The sequence below is a fragment of the Rhinolophus sinicus genome, linkage group LG07, assembly GCF_036562045.2.
Source record: "Rhinolophus sinicus isolate RSC01 linkage group LG07, ASM3656204v1, whole genome shotgun sequence".
Classification (NCBI taxonomy): domain Eukaryota; kingdom Metazoa; phylum Chordata; class Mammalia; order Chiroptera; family Rhinolophidae; genus Rhinolophus; species Rhinolophus sinicus.
In genome coordinates this window covers 97,291,041-97,314,881 of record NC_133757.1, presented here as the reverse complement: position 1 = coordinate 97,314,881, position 23,841 = coordinate 97,291,041, and the positions used below count along the sequence as shown (strand labels likewise).

General features: G+C 38.1%; 1 protein-coding gene across 1 annotated transcript in view; it reads left to right on the top strand.

Annotated features, from left to right (window-relative positions):
- The window catches only part of BLK (BLK proto-oncogene, Src family tyrosine kinase), a 50,277-nt gene that overhangs the window by 11,107 nt on the left and 15,329 nt on the right, over nucleotides 1-23,841 (top strand). The window contains exons 2-3 of the mRNA XM_074338724.1: nucleotides 21,028-21,136; nucleotides 22,846-22,897. Coding sequence (XP_074194825.1) covers nucleotides 21,029-21,136; nucleotides 22,846-22,897 — 160 coding nt within the window. The 5' untranslated portion in view covers nucleotide 21,028. The remainder of the gene's footprint in view (nucleotides 1-21,027; nucleotides 21,137-22,845; nucleotides 22,898-23,841) is intronic.

Here is a 23,841-nt window from a genome sequence, read left to right as displayed (position 1 = left end):
AGGTAATTATGAATATTAATTACCTTTGTTAATTAGTAAAGAGATTCTGTGTTAAAGAGATTCTGCCATGATTATGGCCACCTATGGTTCTTAACTAAAGGAAGCGTTTTGGCGTTTTCTAAAACCTTGCATTTCTCTCCAAGGAGTCAGGCTGACACCAAAATAGTTGTGGTTGGTTAACTGTTCTTTTCTGCTACAAGTATTAACTGTAGGAGGTAAGCTGTGTTTATTAAACTGAAATGTGTTGATCACTCAAGGCTTAAGGACCCAAAGTGACGTTGAAATTCAACAGACCAAACCCAATACTTCAAACCAACGGTTGAGAAACTTGAGCCCATGATTTCCTAAATACCACTGGACCTTTTCATGTATGTGTTTTTATTAACAACAAATTGTTTGACACCAGTAGGTGACTTTGGCTTCCCAAAGGTGTTTGATTTCCTTTCTCTCTTAGTAATCCTGTCCTGAATCGCCTTAAACTCAAGAGTGATACCTAAAAGCGAAAAAGATGGGGCATAATTCAGTTTCATCTCTCCTTGCTTCCTCTGGGAATCTCTGCTAAATTAATGACTGTTATTGCTGACAATTGGCAGCTTTTAAAGGGGAAACACTTTCTGAGATACGGGAAATAAACATGCAGTAGAAGAGTAAATTCTAATTTCATCTTGGGCATCTTAGATATAATACGACATTACACATTAGATCAATGTGCCTTGTTGGCCCCAAAGTATTGGCTAATGATCAATAATGGTATGAATGACATCTTTCTACCCTTGTCCTAATAAATTAAACTGTTTCCTCCTTATGGCAGTAGGGTATTTAGGGGAGGCAGATAGGTAGGCGTTTTCTTACGTTTGGGTTTTCCCTGACGGATTGATTAATTCATTCATTCAAAAGAAGAGAAAGATCTACTGCATATCTAGTATGTTCCAAGTGCTGAGAAGGGCCCTGAAGATACAAAGATGAAAAAAACAAATAGCCACTTTTCTTGAGGCACTCACATGGAGTCTAACTTAGAAGGCAGACATTAAACAAAAGGCCCAATACGCTGCGGCTGTGACTGGCGCTGTAAGAAGTGCTGTAGGACAGAGAAGTGGCTGCCTTAATGGATACCAGACATGGGGAAAGGCTCCCCACAGTTGGTGATGCCTGAAGGGGGGAGGGGAGGAGGAAAGAAGGAAGAAAGGGAAGGAGGGAGGAAAGAGAGAGAGGAAGGAAGAGAGAGAGGAAGGAAGAGAGAAAGACAGAGAAGGAAGGAAGAAAAGAAGGAGGTGGGAATAAAGATGGATGTGACCTAAAATCTCAGACTTGCAGATTTTATATAAATCCTCTATAATCTCAGGAAGCTAAGAAACTCATTGGAAGCCTTCCCAGGGCTTGAACTGGGGTCTGGAAATGTTGGGCCTGTTCTGTAGAAGCAAACGGGCAAAGCACTCCATTCTGCTGGCCCTTCAGGAGTGCACGCTAGGTCTCCTTCTGGAGAAGTGGCCCCACAGCTATGCCCAAAGGGAGACATTCTTTCTCTCTGACAATTGTGGAGGGAAACCCATTGAAAGTGAAAGTGTGGAGTGTGTGTGTAATGAGGCAGCGACCATTAGCACCTGGTTTGTAACTTTTATGAAGTGCTGCACACTAAGATACCGGAGCTCCTCGCAGCTGCTCTGAGATAAGGAGAGTGGAGCTCAACTAAGGAGAGGCCCAGAGCAGACTTCACTGTGATTTCAAACCCTTACTGTTCCTGTGACGCTGGGAAAAGTGATAACAATAGTGCTGGGCTATGAGGGGAAGTTAAAAAGGCGACGGACTAAAATGAGGGCGGGTTTCCATCCTGATACATCATTTAATAATCCCGAAGCTTAGTACCTTCCCCTCCAAAACCTCACAGCACTTTTGCAAAGACCAAATTTGATGACATTCAATCATCACTGTAGATATTAGGATGGATGCCATATTAGATGCCATTCACTCAAAAGTATCTGTGTACGTTTACTAGAGGCACTGGAGTTACATCCATGGACAAAATAAAGACCTGTCTTCACAGGGTTCACTTTCTAGTACGGGAAGAGAAGCTAAATCAATCAGTAAATCTATAGTGTCAGGTGGGGATCAGGACTTTGGAGTAAAACAAATCAGACTGAAGTGTCTGGGCTGCAGCTAAGGCTCTAGATCAGGGGTGTCCAAACTGCGGCCTGTGATCCATTGTTAATTAGCCTGCAGCAAATTCCAAAAATATATTCACTTAAACTATGTTTACTTAAATAAACCAGGTGAGGCAATACGTACTTCACCTCGAGTGAGTGGCCCGGCTGTTTGTGTATTTTATCGCATACGGCCCTTGGTGAAAACTGTTGAAAAAAGTTTGGACACCCCTGCTCTAGGTGGTGGGTACTCCTGGTGGAGCTTGGCTTCCAAGATCAAACCTCCACTTTCATGTGTGTTAACCCAGCACATCCAATTTTTAAACCTGACCTGTCCAATCCCTGCTGGATGCTGGTTTCTAAGCCACAGCAGGGGGTGGGGGTGCAGCAGAAGGTTCTAATGCTTCAGGAGGATTGAAGGGTATCTCTTTCCCCTCCACAGACAGCCCCTCTCACATCTGAAGGTCACTGTCACCCGATTTCCAGCCATTCTCCCCATTTCCACTGACAGCACCCTCTTCCCACCACCTTTCACCCCACCTCCTGCAGTGGTCTCTTGTCTAGTGACCCTGCATGCGGGCTTGCACCTCACAATCTTCACACAGCAGCCACAGTGATCTTTTTAAACGGTAAGCTGGCCCTGCTTAAAACCATCCAATGATTTACCATGGCATTTTGAAAGAAAGCCCAGCTCCTTCACCTGCCCGCCTCCTCCTAACTGCTCTCTCTGCTCCAAGCACACTGACTCTTCTGGTCCTATAATGTGATAAGTGTATGCCCTCCTTACGGCCTTTTTTCCAGCCATTCCCCCTGCCCTTCCAGACCCTTGCTGACCTGCCTACTTGTCATTCAGACACCAGCTGAAAAATCTCACCTCCTAGGAGAGGTCTTTCCTCCTCACCTGAATGACCCGTGCCTCTGTGGCAATTCTGTCATACCATCCTCTACCTTCTTCATAGCACTGACATCTTCTGGAAATGATTGGCCATTTACTTTGCTTATTTGTTCTCTGGTTTCCCCTTCAGTCACTGCTGTGTTCACTAGCATGCAAGCTACAGGCTGGGAACCTGACCTGTGTTACTCCCCATCATCTGCCCAGCGCTCACCCCCCAGCCTGGCCCAGGTCTGTGCTCAAAGGTGTCTGGTGGCGAGAAAATGCATTCCTCAGAGGGGGAAATGAGAGAGACTATTCTGGATTGGCCTGGGTGCTTGAGGACCCCACTGCCGTCAGGTGGGGCCCACTCACATGCAGCTGCTGGCAGTCCACATTTTCACAGTCTTTCTAGAAAGCAACCTGACAGTTTGGATCAGGAACAGTTCCATGGTATTGGTCCAAAGCAATTTCCCTACCAAGAGCCCAGATAATGGGGGGAAATAGCTGAAATCTGAGCAGCAATTTATACACAAATATTAGATGGAGTTTTGTGTGTGTGTACACATATAGTAGGAGAAAATTTTAAATGTGTTTATGATAAGTTTAAATGCTATGAGAAAGGCCTTGCTGTAGTATTAAACGATAAGAAGAATACAAAAGTGGACTCGTATATGAGGTCATAATGGCTAATATGTATTTAGAGGCTATCTGTTTTGGGCATCATGCCAAGGACTTTAGTTTATATTTCTTAATTCTCTCAACAACCCTGGGAGGCAGTTATTAATTAACTGACTGGGAAAACTTGACTTCAAGAGATCAAGGAAGTTGATAAATGTGGCATAGTTTATAAATCATAAAGTGAGGATTTAAATCCATACCAAAGACTCCCTTTTAAACCATGCCCCATACTGATTTCAGCTTTGTAAAAAATGTTTAAATGTTCATATCCCACCCCTAAAAAAGGCTGAGAAGAAATACACCAAAATCTCAATAGAGGTGGCCTTTGAATATTGGGATTATGGGAAATTTCCTTCTTTATAACTTCCTGTATCTATGTTTTTCTATAATGAGCACATATTATTTTCATACAAAGTTTTGAGTTTTATAAAAAAATAAGTTGTCATACACAAAAATGCAGATAAATTTGGCTTATCAAAGTAGAAGAAAAAATATGTTTTTTAAAAAACAATTTGAGTCAAACATGACATTGAATATATTGTGACTAAGGTTCATTCCATCAAGAAAGAATTCAACATTAAGAAAAATGTGAGTGCAGTTTGTCACAGTAGTAAGTCAAAACAGAAATGCAATTGTTGCTGTCCTGATAAGTACTTTAAAAGACATTCAACAGAATTCAATGACATTCCTGTTAAAGTTTCTAAGGACAAGGGGAACTTTCCAGATATCTATTGAAAGCCAACAGCCAAATTCAAGATACGTCAGACATGCCTGCTAACATTAAGATTATTTAACTTTGTTGTGGAAATTTTAGTGTAATAAAACAAGAAAAAAATAGTAAAACTTCTACAGATTAAAGGAAAACGCACACCAGGTGATATATATGTCTTCCTGGGAAATCTAAGACAAGTAATTGAAAAACGATTAGAACTAATAAAGTAACTAAAATATACAAAAAACCAATAGCTTAATTTTTTCCAATAATAACATGAGCAAACAACTTTTCTAAACATAATATATGAGTTTAAATGCAATACTAATAAAAATTAACACAGTACTTTTTAAAATTGTTCTTCAATTAGAAAATGAGTGAGAAAGAATAATGAAGAAAGTTTTAAAGAGAAGAAATTAAATTGGAGTAATTAATATGTGTGGTTCTATGCAGAAACAAAGAGAGTCCAGAAATAGGTTCATGGATACTTGAGAATTTAGTATGTGATAAGAGAGGCATTTCAAATCAGTGAGAAAGATGGGTTTTTAAAATTTTTTTATTATATAATATTTGATTTATCAATTCAATCAATATTTCCCTTTCTTCTGGAGATAGTCTATATTTTTTTAATCAAAATGTTTTCATTTTTGCCTTTGACATTTAAGTCTCAATTTGGATTGGATAGTTGAGAGTGATTATGAGGTAAGGATACAGTTTCATGTTTTTTCCACATGGAAAACCAGTTGTCCCAGCATCATTTATTGAATGGCTCATGATTTCCCTGATGATCTTCAGTGTCTTTTCTGGAATGTACCAGTTTCCATGTATGTGAGGGTCTGTTTGGGCCCTTCAGTTCTGTATCCCTGTTCTATCTGTATATTCCTATGTCAACTCCACTCTTAATTGCTACAGGTTTTAATAAACGTTGGTTTCTGGTAAAGGACTCCTTTCTATCTTATTCTTTTTCTTTAGGAATATATTTTCTGTTCTTGGGCCTTTGCACATCTGTAAAATTTTAGAACGAGCCAGTAAAGTTCTTCAAAAATACCTGTTGAGATATTGATTGAAAACACATTCAGTTCTTGAATGATGGGAGAATGTACGTCTTTAAGATATGAGTTGTCCTAGTCGTGATCAATGTGTATCTCTCCTTTTGTTTAGGTACTTATTTAATGTCTTTCAAAAAAGTTTATATCTTCATACAAGTTTGCATGTTTTTGTTAGATATATTTCTAAGCAATTATATTTTTAGTTGGTATTAGAAATGAGTTTTTGTGTTGGGAGGGTTGCAGGATTTAGTTTTATTTAAACTTAAGTTTTTTGTTTTTGTTTTTAATTAAAGTTTATTGGGGTGATAATTGTTAGTAAAGTTACATAGATTTCAGGTGTGCAATTCTGTAATACATCATCTATATATCACATTGTGTGTTCACCACCCAGACTCAGTTCTCTTTCCATCACCATGTATTGGGTCCCTTTTAGCCTCATCTACCATGAGTTTTTTGGTGGTGTTTTTTTTTTTAACCCTGCATCTTTTTAAATGGTCAAAGGATATGAATAGGCCATACACAGAGGGAAAACTCCACAAAACCGATAAACATCTCAAAAGTAATCAAGAAAAAACAAACTAAAGCAAGAAGATTTAGCACTCCTCCACTTAGTGAAAAGTAATGTCATCAGGATTGGAGAAAATATGGGGAAAATGAGAACTCTCAGGTATTGCTGTTGGGAGTGTAAATTGGTACTTTGGACCATTTGGGGAATTCGTAGTAGAGCTGAAAGAGCTTGTAGGGCCACAAGGTAACTTAAAGCTATGTTGTTCAGAGAAGTTCTCACATATGTACACGGGGGACATATGCTCATCACAGTACAGAGTGTCATTATGTTGAAGTGGAGACAACTGAATTGCTCTTTGGTAAAAAAAAATGAATAAATAAAATGCTGTTTATTCACTTAGTGGAATAGGATAAAAAAAACAAATAGAAGAACTAGGGATCTATGTAGGAAAATGAACAAATTTCAAAAATCACAATTTTGGGTAAAAACGAAAGCAAGTTGCAAAAAGGTTGCATGTATTATGAAGTCACTTTTGCAAAATACATGAGTACAAAGCAAGAGAGAGTACACATTGCCTACTTACATATGTCATAAATGTACAAAATCATGCATGGTAATGACAACCACTAACTTCAAGATAATGGTTACTTTTGGAGACAGAGAGGAGAAAATAATAATCAAGCTTTAGTTATATCTGTGACATAAAACGAGAGGAAGGGAAGAAGAAAAAGAGAACTGAATAAATGTGATAAAATATTAACATCTGGCATTAGTATTGTTACATAAGCTTCTATGCTTTTTATACATATAAAATATTCATAATTAATAGTGAAAAAATTTTAAACTAGTTGCATATTTCTATAATCTTGGAGTGGGGAAGAAATTTCTAAGTGTGAACATCAAAGGCAAAGATTGGTAAGAAAGATTAATAAATTGACCAGATAATGCTGATAACCTTTGTGCACAATAAATACCATAAAATTAAAAAGCAAAAAATAAATTGAGAAAAATGTTTACAATACATATGACAAATTCATGTGTAAAGTGAGTATATTAATCATATAAAGAGGTCCTATTAGGAAAATTCTACATATCTCAATGTAAAAATGAGCAGAGGACATGAACAACTAATTTGTCACGTGAAAAAAAAGTGGTTGATAAATACATGATAAATATTAATAGCAAATGAAATTAAAACTATGTTATCTATCACTCTTCATTTAGTAAATTGACAAAGATTTTTCTTAGAACTTGATAAAAGCCAGGGAGGTGGACTTTCCTCATCACTGTGAGAATGGAATCAGTATTACTTTCGTAGTACCAATTTAGTATCACAGGTCAAATATCCTTAAAAGTGTGCATCTTCTTTGACTTAGTAATTCCACTTATATAAAAATATCTTTAAAAATATTGAGCCAACAACTAAATACAGAGGGTACCAAAAAAATGTATACACATTTTAAGAAAAGTGTGTTAAAATTGTAATACTCAATATACACCAGTAACAAAAGACGAATACAAGTTACGTTTGACTTCTGCAATTACAAGAGGTGCTCAGAGTGGTTACCATCAGCATCCAGACACTTCTGATTACTACGAACTACTGCTTGAGCAACGCTGACCAAAGTGTCCACTTGTATGCATTTTTTTGGCATCCCCGGTATATATTTTATAAGGATTTTTATTGTAGGTTTCCTTATAATAGTCAAAGATTATTTTCAAACTTACTCGAACAGTGGTTAAATTAATGTTAAGTCTGTGCGATGCTATGTAATTAATAATATTGGTTGCAAGATTGTATTTACTTATGTGCAGTTTATACTGTACTGTTTACTGAAATAACCTCATTATAATACTGTGTAAACAGTTCGGCCCCATTTTTTAAAAAGTGGACGTGCATATATAAAGACCCTGGAAATTCATTACCAGAATGTTCACGTGGTGGGATTTCACATGATTTTGTTTTTATTTTATTTTTTGCGTCGATCTGATTTTCAACATGCTTGTATCACTTGCTTAACAAACATTAGGTTAAAAAGTAATAAGATAGCTTTTTAAATAAATTAATTTAATAAGTATAAAAAGAATAATAACTCTTACTAGAAACAGTGCAGGGAAATACATACTTACGTACTGCTGGGTGAAATGCCTAAAGGATAATTTGCAACATACATCAGAAGACTTAAGCATGGTATGCTCTTCAGCCTAGCAATTCCATTTCTAGGATTTTTAACCTTAACAAAGATTAACGGGGGACATAAATAAGGGTAAAATACACAAGCAAAGGACATCTTTGCAGAATTATTTCTGATACTGAAGAAAAAAGAAGACACAGCTTGGGTGTGTAACAAAAGGAATGGGTGAAATCAGTCTGGTACAACCTTCTGATAACATGTCCCACCGCCTTGCATAGGATGCTACAGGCAGAACAGGTGACAAGCAAAGATGGCCATGATATACTCTTCTAAAAGCAGGTCACAAAACAGGATATAGATAATGATCCCAGTTTTGCTGTTTTGAAAAATGGCAATGGAAAAATTACATACCAGAGTATTAACAGTGGTTATCTCTGGATGATGGTGTTGTAGGTAATTTTTATCTTCCTCTGTACTTTTTTAATTTCCTGCAACAAAAGCAAATTACAGGAGTAAAGGGGAAAGTATACTTAATGTGATGCATAAGAGGAGGCCGAGTCCTCCAAGCATGGCTCAAACACATAAAGGACAGAGTTCTGTCACCTCGTTCGTCCTTTCTAATGTTGCTCAGTGGCACACGTCCCCATATTTGGGCGGGGGCTGGGGGGCAGCGGGAAATTGTCTATTTTCTTTTATTTAACTTCACATTTTAAAATGGCATTTAAGGGTATTACATAGTTAAGTGTATCGCTTTTTGTTTAATCCAAACCTCACAGAGGTATGTAAAACAAAAATATAAAGTCCTCCATCCCTTTGCTTGTGAATTTCACTTTCTGGAACCAGCCCTGTTAGCAGTTTCATTTATACCAAGGGCTTCCAGACATTTCTTTTCATTTGCAAATACATTTATAGATTCCCCCCACCCTTTTTTTTACACAACCAGAATCATATAATTCAAAGCATTCTGCAATTTACTCTTTCACTTAAGGATAATGTATTCTGGACATTTTCGTTGTCAGTTAGATCTCTTTTAGTAATTTATTTATCTGCTCATTTATTTACTGAGTTAGACTTTTTTTTTATTATATAAGTTATCCATGAATATTGTTTCTTAAAATGTGGACAATCCCAAAGGGTCTAAAATGAAAAATAAAAGTTTCCCTCCCCAGAAATAAGCCACAATAACAGTTTTTGTTTTAACATCTCCTTTTTGTTACCTTTACAACTTTAAAGAATACTAACACTTTTATTTTAAATATATCTCTGAACTAATTATATTGATTCCACTATGAAGGATGTAGAATGTACTTCCTTACCTTCCCTATACCTGTACCTCTCTTCTCTATCCCCTAAGTTTTTATCAATTATTTTTTATTCTTTTAGTGATCGAATTTATGATTTAAAATAATATGGTTAAATCTTTATATCTTGATTTATTAACTTTAGACAGCATCTATTGACCCCCCCACAGAAATGCTCCTTTCAACTTCAAATCCAACTTTTGCTCTACTATTATTTTTATATATAACACATTTATTATATTACCATGTTTCCCCCAAAATAAGATGTAGCCGGACAATCATCTCTAATGCATCTTTTGGAGCAAAAATTAATATAAGATCCGGTCTTACATTGTAGTAAAATAAGACCAGGTCTTATATTAATTTTTGCTCCAAAAGACACATTAGAGCTGATTGTACAGCTAGGTCTTATTTTTGGGGAAACACGGTATATTCTTTTAACATTTATATTCTGTTCTGTGCCTATATTTACTTCATACTCAAAATTTCAAAGTCTCTTAAATTTTATGCTTAAAGACAACTTAAGTAGTTGATCACAAAAGCTGTATAATTTCGTCCTAAGTTTTAAATTAATGAAAATGTGTTTAGTTTCTACTTATTCAGAAAATGCGAATAGCAAAATGTTGACATGAAAGAATCCTTTTCTCTTTTTCTGTGTACATAGTTCAAATATTTTCTTGTTACATTTAAACTACATATATATATACACATATACATATATATATATATATATATATATATATATATATATATATATATATATATATATATATATATCTCCATATACCTCAGTCTATTTTGGATTCCTCTGCTAGCGTTAAAGATAGAAACAAAACCACTGTGTTTTTTTTTGTTGTTTTTTTTGTATATGGTTGTCCAGTTGTTCCAACACCGTTTGTTGAAGAGACTATCCTTTCTCCATTGAATTGCCTTTGTTCCTTTGTCAAAGATCAGGTGGCTATATCTGTGTAGGTTTATTTCTGGGTTCTCTATTCTGTTGCGTTCATCTAATTGTGTATTTTTTTCACCAATACCACAGTTTCTTAATTACTCTTGCTTTATAATAAGTTTTAAAGTTGGGTAGTGTCGGTTCTCTGACTGCTCTGCTCCTTCAATTTTGTACTGACTATCCTGGGTCTTTTGTCTCTCTAAACAAACTTTTAAGTCAGGTTCTCGATATCCACAAAATAACTTGCTGGGGTTTAGATTGGGATTGCACCAAATCTGTAGATCAAGAAGGGAAGAACTGACATCTTAATATTGAGTCTTCCTATCTGCATACATGGACTATCTCTCCGTTTATTTAGGTCTTCTATTTCTTTCATCAGAGTTTGTAGTTTTCCTCATATAAATCTTGAACATATTTTGTTAGATTTATGCCTTAGTATTTCATTTGTTTGGTGCTAATGTAAATGGTGTTGTGTTTTTAATTTCAAATTCCAATTGTTTATTGCTGGTATATAAGAAAGCAATTGACTTTTGTATATTAACCTTGTATCCTGCAACCTTTCTATAATCACTTATTAGCTACAGGAGTTTTTTGTTGTTGTTGCTGATTCTCTGGGATTGTTTACATAGACAGTCATGTCATCTGTGAATAAAGAGAGTTTTATTTCTTCCTTCCCAATCTCTATACCTTTTATTTCCATTTCTTATCTTATTGTATTTGCTCAGACTTCCAGTTTGACGTTGAATAAGAATGATGAGACTGGACACACTTGCTGTCTGATATTTTATATTTTGGTCTTTCTAAACTATTTTCTAGGATATTTCTTCACCGTATAGTCCAGATCATTAATGTGTACTTCAGCCATCTCCATCTTATTATTTTTAATCACGTTTTTAATTTGCAAGAACTTCCTTTCTCTGGTTATTCTTTCTTCACATCAACTTGTTCCTGTTGAATTTATATAATAACCTGTAGAATTTCTCTTAGGATACTAATTAGAGAGTTGCTTAAAAGTTATTTTCTACACTCTATCTCTATTTCCTCCTGAATAATTCTATTTGTTTATTTTGAATCTTCTCTTTAATATTTTTTTCTTCTGATTCTTCTGACAGTTGGTTGGCTGTTTATAGATAAAGGACTATGTTGTTCTGTATTGCTAGTTGATACAGGTTTTCTCTGCAGTTGTGTAGAACTATTTCCCTACAGGCCCCTTCCTTGAATGGAAGGACAGACCATGCATTTTGTGTAAGAAGTGTGGGTTCTTCTGAAGGTGTGAGAAAGAGGTAAGAAGGCAATGAGATTGGCTTTCTTAAAAAGTGAGAAGGTATGTAATGCTAATGGTAGTGCCTGGCAGCAATAATCATGTTAGTTGCTATTATTGTCCATGGTGGTTGTATCCAGATTTGTGAACTTATTATCTACTGGCACGTCTTTTCCAGACAAAAATTTCTATTTTTAGGAAGCACTTAGACACCCGCCCCTTATATACACTATCTTTATTCCTTATAATAATTATGCAAGGTAAGCATATTATTTCCATTATGCAGATGAGGAAACCGAGGCTTGGAGTGACTAAATCACATTATCTTTGTCAAAGAGCTGTAAAGCATCAAAGCCAAGATTCAACACATTTCTGTGAGTTTCCAAAGGCAAGAAGTGGTCTCTCTGTCACACCCACTATATTGTCCCTCACACACTATAATTGGGTCAGTCTTCTCTGCTGTGGTGCCTCCCTGGGTGATTTTTTTGAGCCTGAATTGCATACTTATTTTAATTTGACTTGTTAGTTTCAAGCAATCACTCCTGAGGAATTTTTTTAGAAGTTCTGACTCTATGAGTTTTTCCTCTCATTTTATGTTTTCTAAAATTCGAATGAGCCAGATTTTTATGTCTGCATAAAATTGTTCATAAAATATTGACGAAAAGAGGCTGAAGATAGAACCCTAAAGCATGCCACCACAGACCTTCATCAATGAGAGATTAATCTATTATTTAGCACCACTCAGTAAGGTGGTTCACTCATACACGTTTGCCTGGCTCTGAAATAATAAAACCGGTCCAGAATGAGAATTACAAGAGTGATTATACATAAATGAATAAATTGAAAATCTCTAAGACCCTCATTCTGTTCTAAAATCCTACCATAATCCACTTTTATTCACTTATACATAATTTTCTAATCAGTTTCGTATTCTTCACAGATGTCATGACAAATGTTTTATTCTCATTACCTCACATACTTTGGAATAGGATCAGCCAGACTTCAGAGTCAGATAGAACTGGTTTTCAAATATCAGTCTGTGACTCACTGTATGGTCTTGAGCAAGTCCTTAAACCTAACTGAGCCTCAGTTTCTTCATCTGTAAAATGGGAAGGAGTATGTCTGCTGTAGGGCTAGATATACTATATGTCAAGCACATACATTAGCGTAGTGTCTGGCCTTGAGTCAGAAGGAGTACTAGGTACTGTGCCAGTCATCCCTAGTATTCATGTTCTCATATGACAGGCAACTCTTACAACAAGCAGTTTTATTAGTGAATTTTAAATGTCTGTGTCTCTAGCTGGACATCCGTGTCTCTAGATCCACTCAATAATCATAATTAGCCCAAAAGTGTCAGGGATCTGAGACCTTCCCCCCATCCCCCCCCCATCTTTAATTTGTTCCAATTCTTGTTGGAAAGCATAAAATAGAGCTAACTTTTTCAGTCCAATTCCCCACCCCCCACCCCACCCCACCCCCAACACCTGGTAGAGATGCTTCCCTTCTGTTTACAAATCCCTTCTCTGGATTGTGCTTAATAAACATTGGTGAGGTGGCTCAAAACAACTGAATGATGGATAGCGTCTTTTTAAAGAAACTCAAGTGGTGAACGGATGGATGGGCATCTGGGAAAGACCCCTGTGAGCCTCAGTGGGAGAGAGCAAGGCACTCTCGTTAGAGACACGACTTAAATCCTTGTTCCACGCTTCAGTATCATCACCTCTCTGTCTTCAGTCTCCTGTTTGAGGATGGGCGTGAGGATAATGACTCCGTTTATTTCACAGGGTCATTTGGAGGCTCTTGAGATATTGTGTGTGCAAACGCTTTGTGAACTGGCCACTATCAGAAAGATGCTGTCATTGTTTTTATAGAAAGAGACCTTACTTCCCCCGTGTGGAAAACACTATGCAGAAATTTATTAATATTAATATGTAAGGAATGTTTGTATGGAGGACATATTAATATATAAGGAATGGGTGTATGGAGGACAGAAAAAATTCATTTCATTTAAAGATAAGGTGATCACTGGCAGGAAAATTGTGAGCATTATTTAGGAGGGACTCGTGAAGAAATACTCAAGTTCTGCAAAACTGTCTTTAATCCTTTTTACAAGTTATTCGAGGTGTGACAATTAAGTTTGTGAACTTGTTGCCACAACGTTGCTAACCTTTTTTGATATCAGAGGGATTCTTCATTATGAATTTGTACGAACTGGACAAACAGTTAACCAAGTTTACTATTTGGAAGTGCTGAAAAGGCTGCGTGAAAAAGTTAGATGACCTGAACTTTTCGCCAACAATTCATGGCTCTTGTATCATGACAATGCACCAGCTCACATGGCACTGTCTGTGAGGGAGTTTTTAGCCAGTAAACAAATAACTGTATTGGAACACCCTCCCTACTCACCTGATCTGGCCCCCAATGACTTCTTTCTTTACCTGAAGATAAAGGAAATATTGAAAGGAAGACATTTTGATGGCATTCAGGACATCAAGGGTAATACAATAGCAGCTCTGATGGCCATTCCAAAAAAAGAATTCCAGAATTGTTTTGGAGAGTGGACTAGGCACTGGCATCGGTGCATAGCTTTCCAAAGGGAGTATTTCAAAGGCGACCATAGTGATATTCAGAAATGAGATATGTAGCACTTTTTTTAGGATGAGCTCACAAACTTAATTGTCCTAGCTCCTACTCCTGAAACACAGCCAAATAAAAGAAAGGGTCTTCATGAGGTGGGGCTGGTGAACCCATCTGCGTCAGCATCGTAGGTGTCAGGCCCTGGAGTCCCACCCTGGACCTGTATATCAGAACTACTGGGCCTGGGCCTCAAGAATCTGCAGACTCCTCACTGGTTATAATGCAAACTCAGCTTTGAGAACGACAGTGCTAGGGAGTCATAACTGACTCCATTAGGAAGTAGTGAACTCATGATTGAATTTTTTGCTTAATTTTTGAAAATGAAAACAATGCAAAAAAAGTTTAGGACCTGCAAAGTAGATTCAAGTCCATAGTCCCATCAATACAAAATACAACAGTAGTTGTATTTATGTTTTGGTATATCAGTAGTACATTTTAATGATCACTACTGTGGGTTTTTTATATATAAATTCACACAGTGTCTCTAAATAAAAGAATTTTATTCACAGGCTAGTAATTATGACAAGAATTTAAATATCAACACAGTGCCACAAAAGCCTAACAAATTTCAAGTTTCTCGATGTCAGAAGAATCAAATGTAGGTGACTCAGTAACATGTGTCTGTATTTCACTTAACCCAGCTTCACAAAAATGCTGTCTTCCTTCCTGAAGTTTTGCACAGCACCCTCAAACTTTTGACCACCTAAAAAGTGTTTTCTATCAACTTTATCATTGTGGGGAGTAAATTTCCACTGCGGAAAGATTTTCATGTTACAAAATTAAAATAGCCACATACGTGTCTCCTCCTCACTGTGCCTAAGTTGGCAGCCATATTGACCAGGGACACACATAAGTCACAGGTCATCACTGATAGCTTGCCCCTTGCCAGGGGGCCACATGTGTGCAGAGGCTCTTACATACTCAGCCAAGAGTTATAACTCTGTATCATGTCCTATGCTAGCACTGGGCAAATATTCTACTAGTATTTAAAAGCATCACACAAGGCATTCACTGTGGTTTCTTGAATAATTCTATCATATACTCTACAATACAGACAATGTAAAAACTCTCTTTTCTGAACACGGTTCCTGTCTCAATGTCTTTGGGAAAGCATCATTTCTCTATGTCGAAATATTACCCAGTCCTAATGGAATTATGCACAGCATTTTTTCTGGTGTTCTTTCTTTCTCATCCTTTACTCTCTCGATTCCCAACTAAAAAATGTGGAAGGAACAATGGAATGAGAGCAACAGTATTTAGCAACCCCCAATGGAACCATTAGTTGGAATGTTGATCTTTTCAATGGCAGGATCAGGCAGCATCACTAAAGTGGTACAGACAGACTGTGTGATTACTGCCTGATACCATGTGACACATCCTGATAGTATGTGACACGGAGCATATGTCACCCCCATAAGGCATTCCCTACCAGAAAAAGATGAACCTGAATCTAATGGAGCCTGTAGCATTAACTCTATGGGCAAGGAATAGGGAGATAGAGAAGTTATGAGCCATCAAAAGGAAGCAATATCCAGAATGCAAAACATTCTGTAGGACAACCACCTGGTTTTTGCAAATCAATGGCATGAAACAAACCAAAGTTGGGGGCCGGAGGCAACAGCAGTAAAGGAGACTTGAAAACATAACAATCTTATGTCATGTATGAAGCTTGTTTGAATCTTAACTAGAACAAACCAACAGCAATAAGCCATTTTTGAGACAATTGGGAAAATTTAATTATGGATTGGATGTTAGATAATCATAGAATTATTGCTAGTTTTGTTAGGTATAATAATGACATTTGTGGTTATGTAAGAAAATGTCTCCAGGCCAAGTACATGGAGGTGACATGGCATGTTTCAAGCCATCTTTTTCATTTCATATCTAAGTTTCAATCTTTTATTTATGAAATAATTTCCCTTAAATTACTTCAATTAAGAAAATAATTTTTAAAGATAATTATTGAATTGGGTAATCAGTATGTAGGTGTTCATTACACTCTTTATTTTTTTATATTTTAAAATTTTTCATTAAAATATTGTGTCTGAAAAAATACTGTATTTCACTAAAAAATTGTATCTGAACCATCCTTTATGGTCTAGCTGGTGTTTTCTCCTGGGTGGAAGTGATTCTCCTTGCTGAGCTCACATAACCTCTCCAGTATGTAATTCTGCCTACCCTGGATTGTTGTGATTAGGGTATATATCCCACTTCTTTAGCTTACCATGAGAGCAGGCTCCTTTCTTGCTTTATCTCCATGTCTTTGCTATGCCTGACTCAGTACATGGTTGACAGTGACTGAATGAACACCAGAATATGGAGTTCTAAGAGCCAACACTGCTGCTATTTTATATTCACATGTGGAGGGATCAAATGGGGACACAGGTGAGGTGGCCTCATTCAGGTTGATTTATCCTGAAGTTGAGACTCATACAACGGGTTTCAATTTAAATTCTTTGGTTTCATCTTTAATTCAGAGTCATAGGCCTGTCACTGTATTTTTCTCAGGAAGTTTAAAATTGGTGGCAATATTGCTAACCGGGTAAGGCTGGTCATTCGGGCAGGTGCAGAAACAGGAGTCCAAATCAGGGAAATTCTAGAAGCTTCTGCTTGCTCCCCCTTCATTGAGCCAGGAGGCTGGGATAGGTCAGGAAAAGCCTGAGGGTCAGGCAACCTTGGCCGGTCTTTCAGTGGCCTTTCTTAAAAACTAGGGCTGGCCCTGCTCTAGGCCTTATGCCCCCTCTTTTGCTAGGCGAATCTTTCACATTCTATTTGTACTTCTCTGTCTGTACCAGAAATATAGGCTTATTATTAAAGAATTCGAGGAATACATAAAATGATCAGAAAGCAGGTAAAAGTAACCTGAAGTCCTGTCACTTGAGATAAACAATATTAACATTTTAGGAAATATCTTTTTGGGGCACTGCTTTGCATTACCATTCACCCACCCAACCACACACCCACAATTTTTTTAACTTGTTTTTTTTGGTTTTTGCCTTCCACCTCCCTTTTCTGTCTCTACCTCCCCCGCCAATAATCAAAGTAAACAACTGGGTGTTCATCCTCCCAAACCTCTCTCATGTAGTATAAAAACACGCACACATGCCTAACCTAAAGTTTTCTTTTCTCATTCTTTAGTATTTCTAAATATAGAATAACATCATGCACATCTTTGCATCTTCCTTTTTTCACGTAATGGCAAATTGCAGAAAACCCGCTTAGCCTCACTGGTAAAGATCTAGCACATTCTTTTAAATAGTTGAGTAATAGTTTACAGACTTTTAGAGTACAGATTTATTCAACAATTCCCCACTTGGTGAGGAATTACAAAACTTTTTTAAATGTTTTGTTCTTTTTTTTTGCTACTACAACTATTGTTGCAATTAACATTTTGATATCTCACATATTCCTATATAATGATGTTTTATTACTCTGTGAGAGTCTCAGAAGTAGGATTGTAAATCAAAAGGTATGTGTATTTTAAAATTTTAATAGAACTTGCAAGATTGCTTTCTAAAAGGTCATTAATATTTTATATTTTATTTGTTCAATAAATATTTATTAAGCTTTTATACCTTGCCAAGCATTGTTTTAGCAATTTAGATTTGATGATGAATAAAACAAATATCTCAAACCTCATAGAGGTTTCATTCTAGAAATGGAGTGGGGAAGAACAGATGAAATTACAGTAACTTTAATAAATACTTTTGTACCTGAAATGTAGAAAAACACAATTTTCTCTTGTTTTATTATCAACAATTGTTATTATCATTCCTTTCATTCCCCCCCCCCCAAAATTTACTGATGTAATGTGATATTTTATTGTTATCTTAACTTGGATTTTCCATTTGGTAATTTTAACATTTTTCTCATTTATTTAGCTGTTTGGATTTGAGTTGGATGAAATGCCTATTCATAATCTTTACACATTTTTCTATTGAGTGGATTGTATGCTAGACCCATACTTCCTATCAATGCTCATGAGTTCTGTGTATATTATAAATAGACATTTATCTGCCATACACTTTGCAAATCTTTCCCCTAATCTGTTGCGTATCTACTAACTTCATGATGGTTTATTATATACCATGTAATAATACCTCTAATGTTTATGAATTTATCTTTTTGCTATGACTGTGTCTTTTTGTCGTCTTTTTGCTTCTGGCTATTCTATCTCTGTCAATTCTTATTTCCAAACTCTGGGTCACATGTATTGTCTTCTAAATTTTTTTCCAATTAAATTCTTTTATTTTTTTAATATTTTTCTTCAGTACACCTGGAATTTATCTCTTAATATGGTATGAGGTAGGGGTCCAACTATTTTCTTGTAGGTAGATAGCCATTTTCCCAATACCATTTATTAAACTAAGCCCTCAATTCTCCACTAAATTAAAATGCCACCTTTTACATATATGCAGTTCTCATATGTACTAGACTCTGTTTGCATGCCTATTGTTCTGCTCCACAGGTGATATGTCTATTCTTATTCAAATTTCATGCTGTTTTGATTACAGTCTTCTTTTTCATAATTTTAAAGTTAGGTTAAAACTTTATTCAGTCATAGAAACCTTCAGATAATTTTATCCAATTAAAAGTTATAATTATTATTGAAAGTACACTTAATTTATGTTAGAAACAAGAAAGAAGACATAATCAAAAAGAGAAGAGATTGAAATAATTATAAGACAATACTACTTAGAATTTTATGGCAACAAATTGGAAAATGTGGCGGAAATTAAAGATCTCCTATAAATCATATAAATCATCAAAATGATGCAAGGAGGAGAGAAAATGGGAACATAAAAAACCGGGATGTGTCTGAACAGATAAATTTCAATAGAAGAAGTTGAAACTGTATTTAAAGATCTACAATTTAAAAGGCACCAGGAACAGATGACTTACCAGCTGAGTTCTATGTAGCCTTTAAAGAATAGACAATCCCAACATTATCAAACTATGCAAGACCATAGAGTAAGACAGAAAGCTCCACAGTATGTGTTATGAAACCAGCATCATCTTAATGCTAATTCCTCAGAGACAAATTCCACACGAGAACATAGATTCTCATTTGAAATAAAATATTAGCAAATAGGATTCATCCACATATTAAAAAGACTAATTCACTGTAACCAAGTAACTTTTATTCCAAAATGTAAGGATATTTTAATGCCAAAAAATTTATCAATGTAATTCATTACATCAACATATTAAAAAATAAAAACTATCATATTAACAGATACTAAATAGGCACCTGATAAAATTCAGTTGCCATTCCTAATACAAGCCCATAATCCTGTATCCAAAATTCTGATACCCAAACATCTCTGAAAACTCAATGTTGACCTGTAACTTTGGCATTATATTTCATCTGATGTTAAAGCTGATCTGACATAAAGAAATTACTTAAATATAGAAAGTATTATTCTTTACAAATGTACAGTGTTACAAATGTTCTGTATGTAAAGCATATGCGTATTCGAAAAATACTTATGGATTATTTGCTACTATGGCTCTCTATTCTACATTCAAAATTATTATACTCTTTTCTTTTTCCATAGTGAGTTTGAGGAGAAATAATATAAGGCATGTGCCTTCAGCTCTCTGGAAGAAAAGCATTTCCGTGTTTTATTGAATTTAAGACACCACTGCTTAGAAGGCGGGAATTTATTTTATGTATCACTAAAAGAGAAAACAAGATGCTACTAATTACTCTATGAAGCATAATCAAGTGTGAGACACACTCTGGTTTCAGAGATATTAAAATGTGAGAAAGGTGCATCTCAGAATTGATGAAATACAGTGCATACGTCCAAGGGCAATCAGGACCCCACCTCCAACCACATAGCCCATCAGACAAGAGCAGAAACTCAAGGTGCTTTCCTGTTGGGGAGGGGCCAGGCGTGAGGTGAAGTGTGGTGGTCTGGGGTCAGCCAGAAGCCAGGTTGGCTCTGCATGGGTTAGTTGATCATGAACCAGGTCTTTAACGTCTCGAAACTCAGTCCTGGGACAGTCATAATATCTACTTACACTTATTTTAGAGAGCTGCAAGGATAATACAGGAGAAGGTTTGTGACGTTCCTGCTCAAGAGTAAGCCCTCCCTAAATAGCAGCCCCTGGAATGAGGGTGGCGGTGGTGGTGGCCACGAATCTAGAGTCTTCCCCATCTAGATTCTATGTGAATCTAGAATCATCCTATGATTCTCTGCCCAGGAAACATCTTGACCATATTTCTCTCACCTCTGAAAAAAGATTTCCCAGTATTACTGAAGAAGATGCAATCGGCCTTAGCTGCCTGTACTATCTGTGTGCCCTAAATTTATAAGATCTGACTTGAAAAATCTGAGCTGGCAAGAACCTCAGACGTGTTCTAACATGGGTCAAGAGAGGAAATGTGACTTTCCCAAGTGGCAAACCAAATGACAACTAAAATCCAGACCACCAGTCACATTGGTCAAACTCTTTCTAGATGCCAAGACTCCCATCCCCACAGAGTTGAGGTTCACCCCAACAGTTTCTGGTAGTTTCCTCAGGTCATATGGTCCCTGATTCCTAAATCCAGTCATTTCTTCTCTTTGGGCCACTTCTTCCTGCTCTTGGAGAAAAGATGGCTGCAAGTTTATTTCACCATATTCCGGTGACTCTATATTCTGACTCTGATCTTCACTACCTCCCACTTCCACCCCACCTTTCTAATTGGCCACCCAGAAGCAGTTTGGAGGAGCTCTTTCTTACAGAGGCTCTGAAGACCTACTCACATCGCCAATCTGCTGTGTGCTCTCTGACAGGATGGGAGTGGTGAGCAGCAAAAAGCAGGTCAAGGAGAAGGGGAAGGGCCGATGGAGCCCTGTGAAGGTCAGCACCCAAAGCAGAGAACCCCCACCCCTGCCGCCTCTGGTGAGTGATCGCTGTTCCCAGCTGGAGAGGGAGGGGGAGGAGGGAGAGCCCAGAGCGCATGTGTCTGCCTGGGGGCTGCTCCTGGTCTCCAGCCAGCCCCAGCACCATCTCTAGATAATTCAGGGCTCCGACCAAAAGACCCTCACCCCAGTTCACGTTGCTGTGGCAGTATAGTAAGCTGTTCAGCAGTCAGATTGCTACATCTATTAGCTGTGTCTTCGAAGTAGACTACTTAACTCCCCTATGCCTCAGTCTCTGCAGCTGTAAAATGGGTATAGTAAAAGTGCCTTTCTGATAGGGCTGTAACAAGATGCCATGTAGATACAAGTATGCAGTACAATAACATATTGCCTTTAGCACAGGACTGGACATGGTTAGCCCCCAATAATTCTCAGCCAGTTTTCATCGAACAAGCACAGCCTTGAAGAGAAAATAAAATCAAGGAGATCAGCTTGAGAAAAGGGTGTGGTGGGGAAGGGTCTAGGGCATTTAGTAATATCTGCTACCCCCACCCCTACCCTGAAGCTCCTGGAAATCACTGTCCACTTCCTGGCACTGTGCCAGCATTCTAAAGAGCTTCCTCCCTTGGTCTGAGACATCCTAAGACTGGAGGGTACTGATACTCACCTCCCCAGCAGGCCCACAAGTGCTCATGGAGCCTATCTCGCAGTTCTGGTTTGTTTGCAAGGCCGTTAGCAGACAATTGTGTCCCCCCTGCCTGGCCACCTACTCCCTTTTGGTTGGGGGCAGTTGGAAGTCACGCCTGGATTCCCCTCTCCTGCTCTCTCTACCCCCACAGGAACATCTATCTGGCCATCACTTTACTCCAACTGTGACCTGATGGGGGTGGGGATTGCTACTCCCATTTTTCAGATAAACTAGGCATTTTATCTATCTCTGTCCCAACTTAGTGCAGGGCTGGGCAGGGATCAATGAAATGTTTGTTGAATGAATGAATGATAGTAGGGCCAACTCAAACTTAGCCTGAGTAATGTCCCCAAAGTTGCATGTCAATAAGTAGTCAAGCCTGGAATGTTTTTACTTTTAAAATGTCAATTAATTATACATATTAATTATGGAAAAAATTATAAGTACTTATTATCCCACTACCCAGTGATCCCCAGTGTTAGCATTTCAGAGCTCCTACCTCCAGACCATTTTCTCGGTGTAATTTATATTATGTGTTTATATTTTCAATGGAACCATACTGTACATGCCAGTTTGCAAAATGTTACTTCAAAATTGTGTTTAATAAATATGGACTACAAACACAAAGATTATTTATAGCACATATGTCAAGTTGAACGAGTTTTAGGGAAATACACTTTTAAATAATTTTCCTTAAGAACAAATACCCTTTTTCAGCTTCACCATTTAATGGCAGAACCAAGATTTTAACCCAGGTGATGTGTTTCACCCCCCACCCTCACCCCATTCCACAGCTGCCTCTTACAAACTTGGGGCATCCCCACATACCCCTCCTCTAACTATGTATATGGTCAGGTGGCCCGGGGTTGTGCAGTATGGCGCTGGGACCTGGGAGTTGCGGCAGCTTGTATAGAATCTACCTGAGCAACCTCCTGTGCCAACAGAGCAGCTCCCCACAGACCACCCAGCTGAGACCCACAGCCTCTTACCCACCGCCCAGCTGGCCCTGCTCAGGCCGGGGGGCGTTGAACTAATGCAGAGTACGTGTGTTTCTGCTGCAGGTCGTGTTTAACCACCTGGCTCCTGCACCTCTCGACACAAATCCGGATCACGGTAAGAACGGGCCACTTTGGAAGCTAAGGTTCCACAGGGCATCTCCCCAGGTCCCGGCTTCATGCAGTTAGATCAGGGGCTCAGTTGGGAGAGCTTCCTGGAGAAGGGGGAGTGCAGGCCCTGTAGGGTCAGACAGGAGAGGGTTAGGGAGAGGCTGAGCCAGGAGCAGCTAGGGGTAAGGCCTAGCTCTGACCCAGCTTCACCTGCCCTTGGGGGCCTCTCTAGGAAACAAGTACGAGTTCCTATAGTGTACCTGAGCCTGAGTTTTTTGTGTGTTTTTTTTTTTGAAGGACTTTATACACTAAATGAACACAAAAAGACATGAGTTACAGTAAATACAAACAGCATCATGAAACCTAGGCTTTCAAAGATGTAACCGCCCACCTCAAAGGGCGAGGGCCCATGGCTCTGCGCCTCCGCCCTCAGCCCTCGCTCTGTTCTGTGCGGATGCACCATCTTTTTCCTACTTTCCCAGCCCACTTTCAAAAGGCCCTGCTGACCTTCTAACCACCCACACCACCCTCCCTCAACCCCCAGGCTCCTCTTCCACTTTGGTGGGCAGGACGGTGGAGGTGGCATAACAAACGACCTCAGCATTCCTGAGGGAGGGGCTCACAGGATGGTGGCCCCCTTCAGAATGGGCTGACAGGAGAGCAGAATACCCAGCATCCTCATAGCCCATTTCCACACAACGCCAGGAAAGGTCTGCTCAGCCATTCATTCACTCACACGGTATGCATGGAGCAAACAGGACCCAGAGCCCAGCTGATGGACCAAGGAAGCTATAAAATGAGTAAGACGTGGCTTTTCCCCTGAAAGAGCTCCGTCTGTCACACTCATGAGCAAAGTGCTGGAACGGAGTTAGTGTCTCTTATCCTGCTGGAGATCATGATTAACTACCAACAGAGGCCATCCTTCACTTCCTGTGGTGGGGGAGAAGAGGG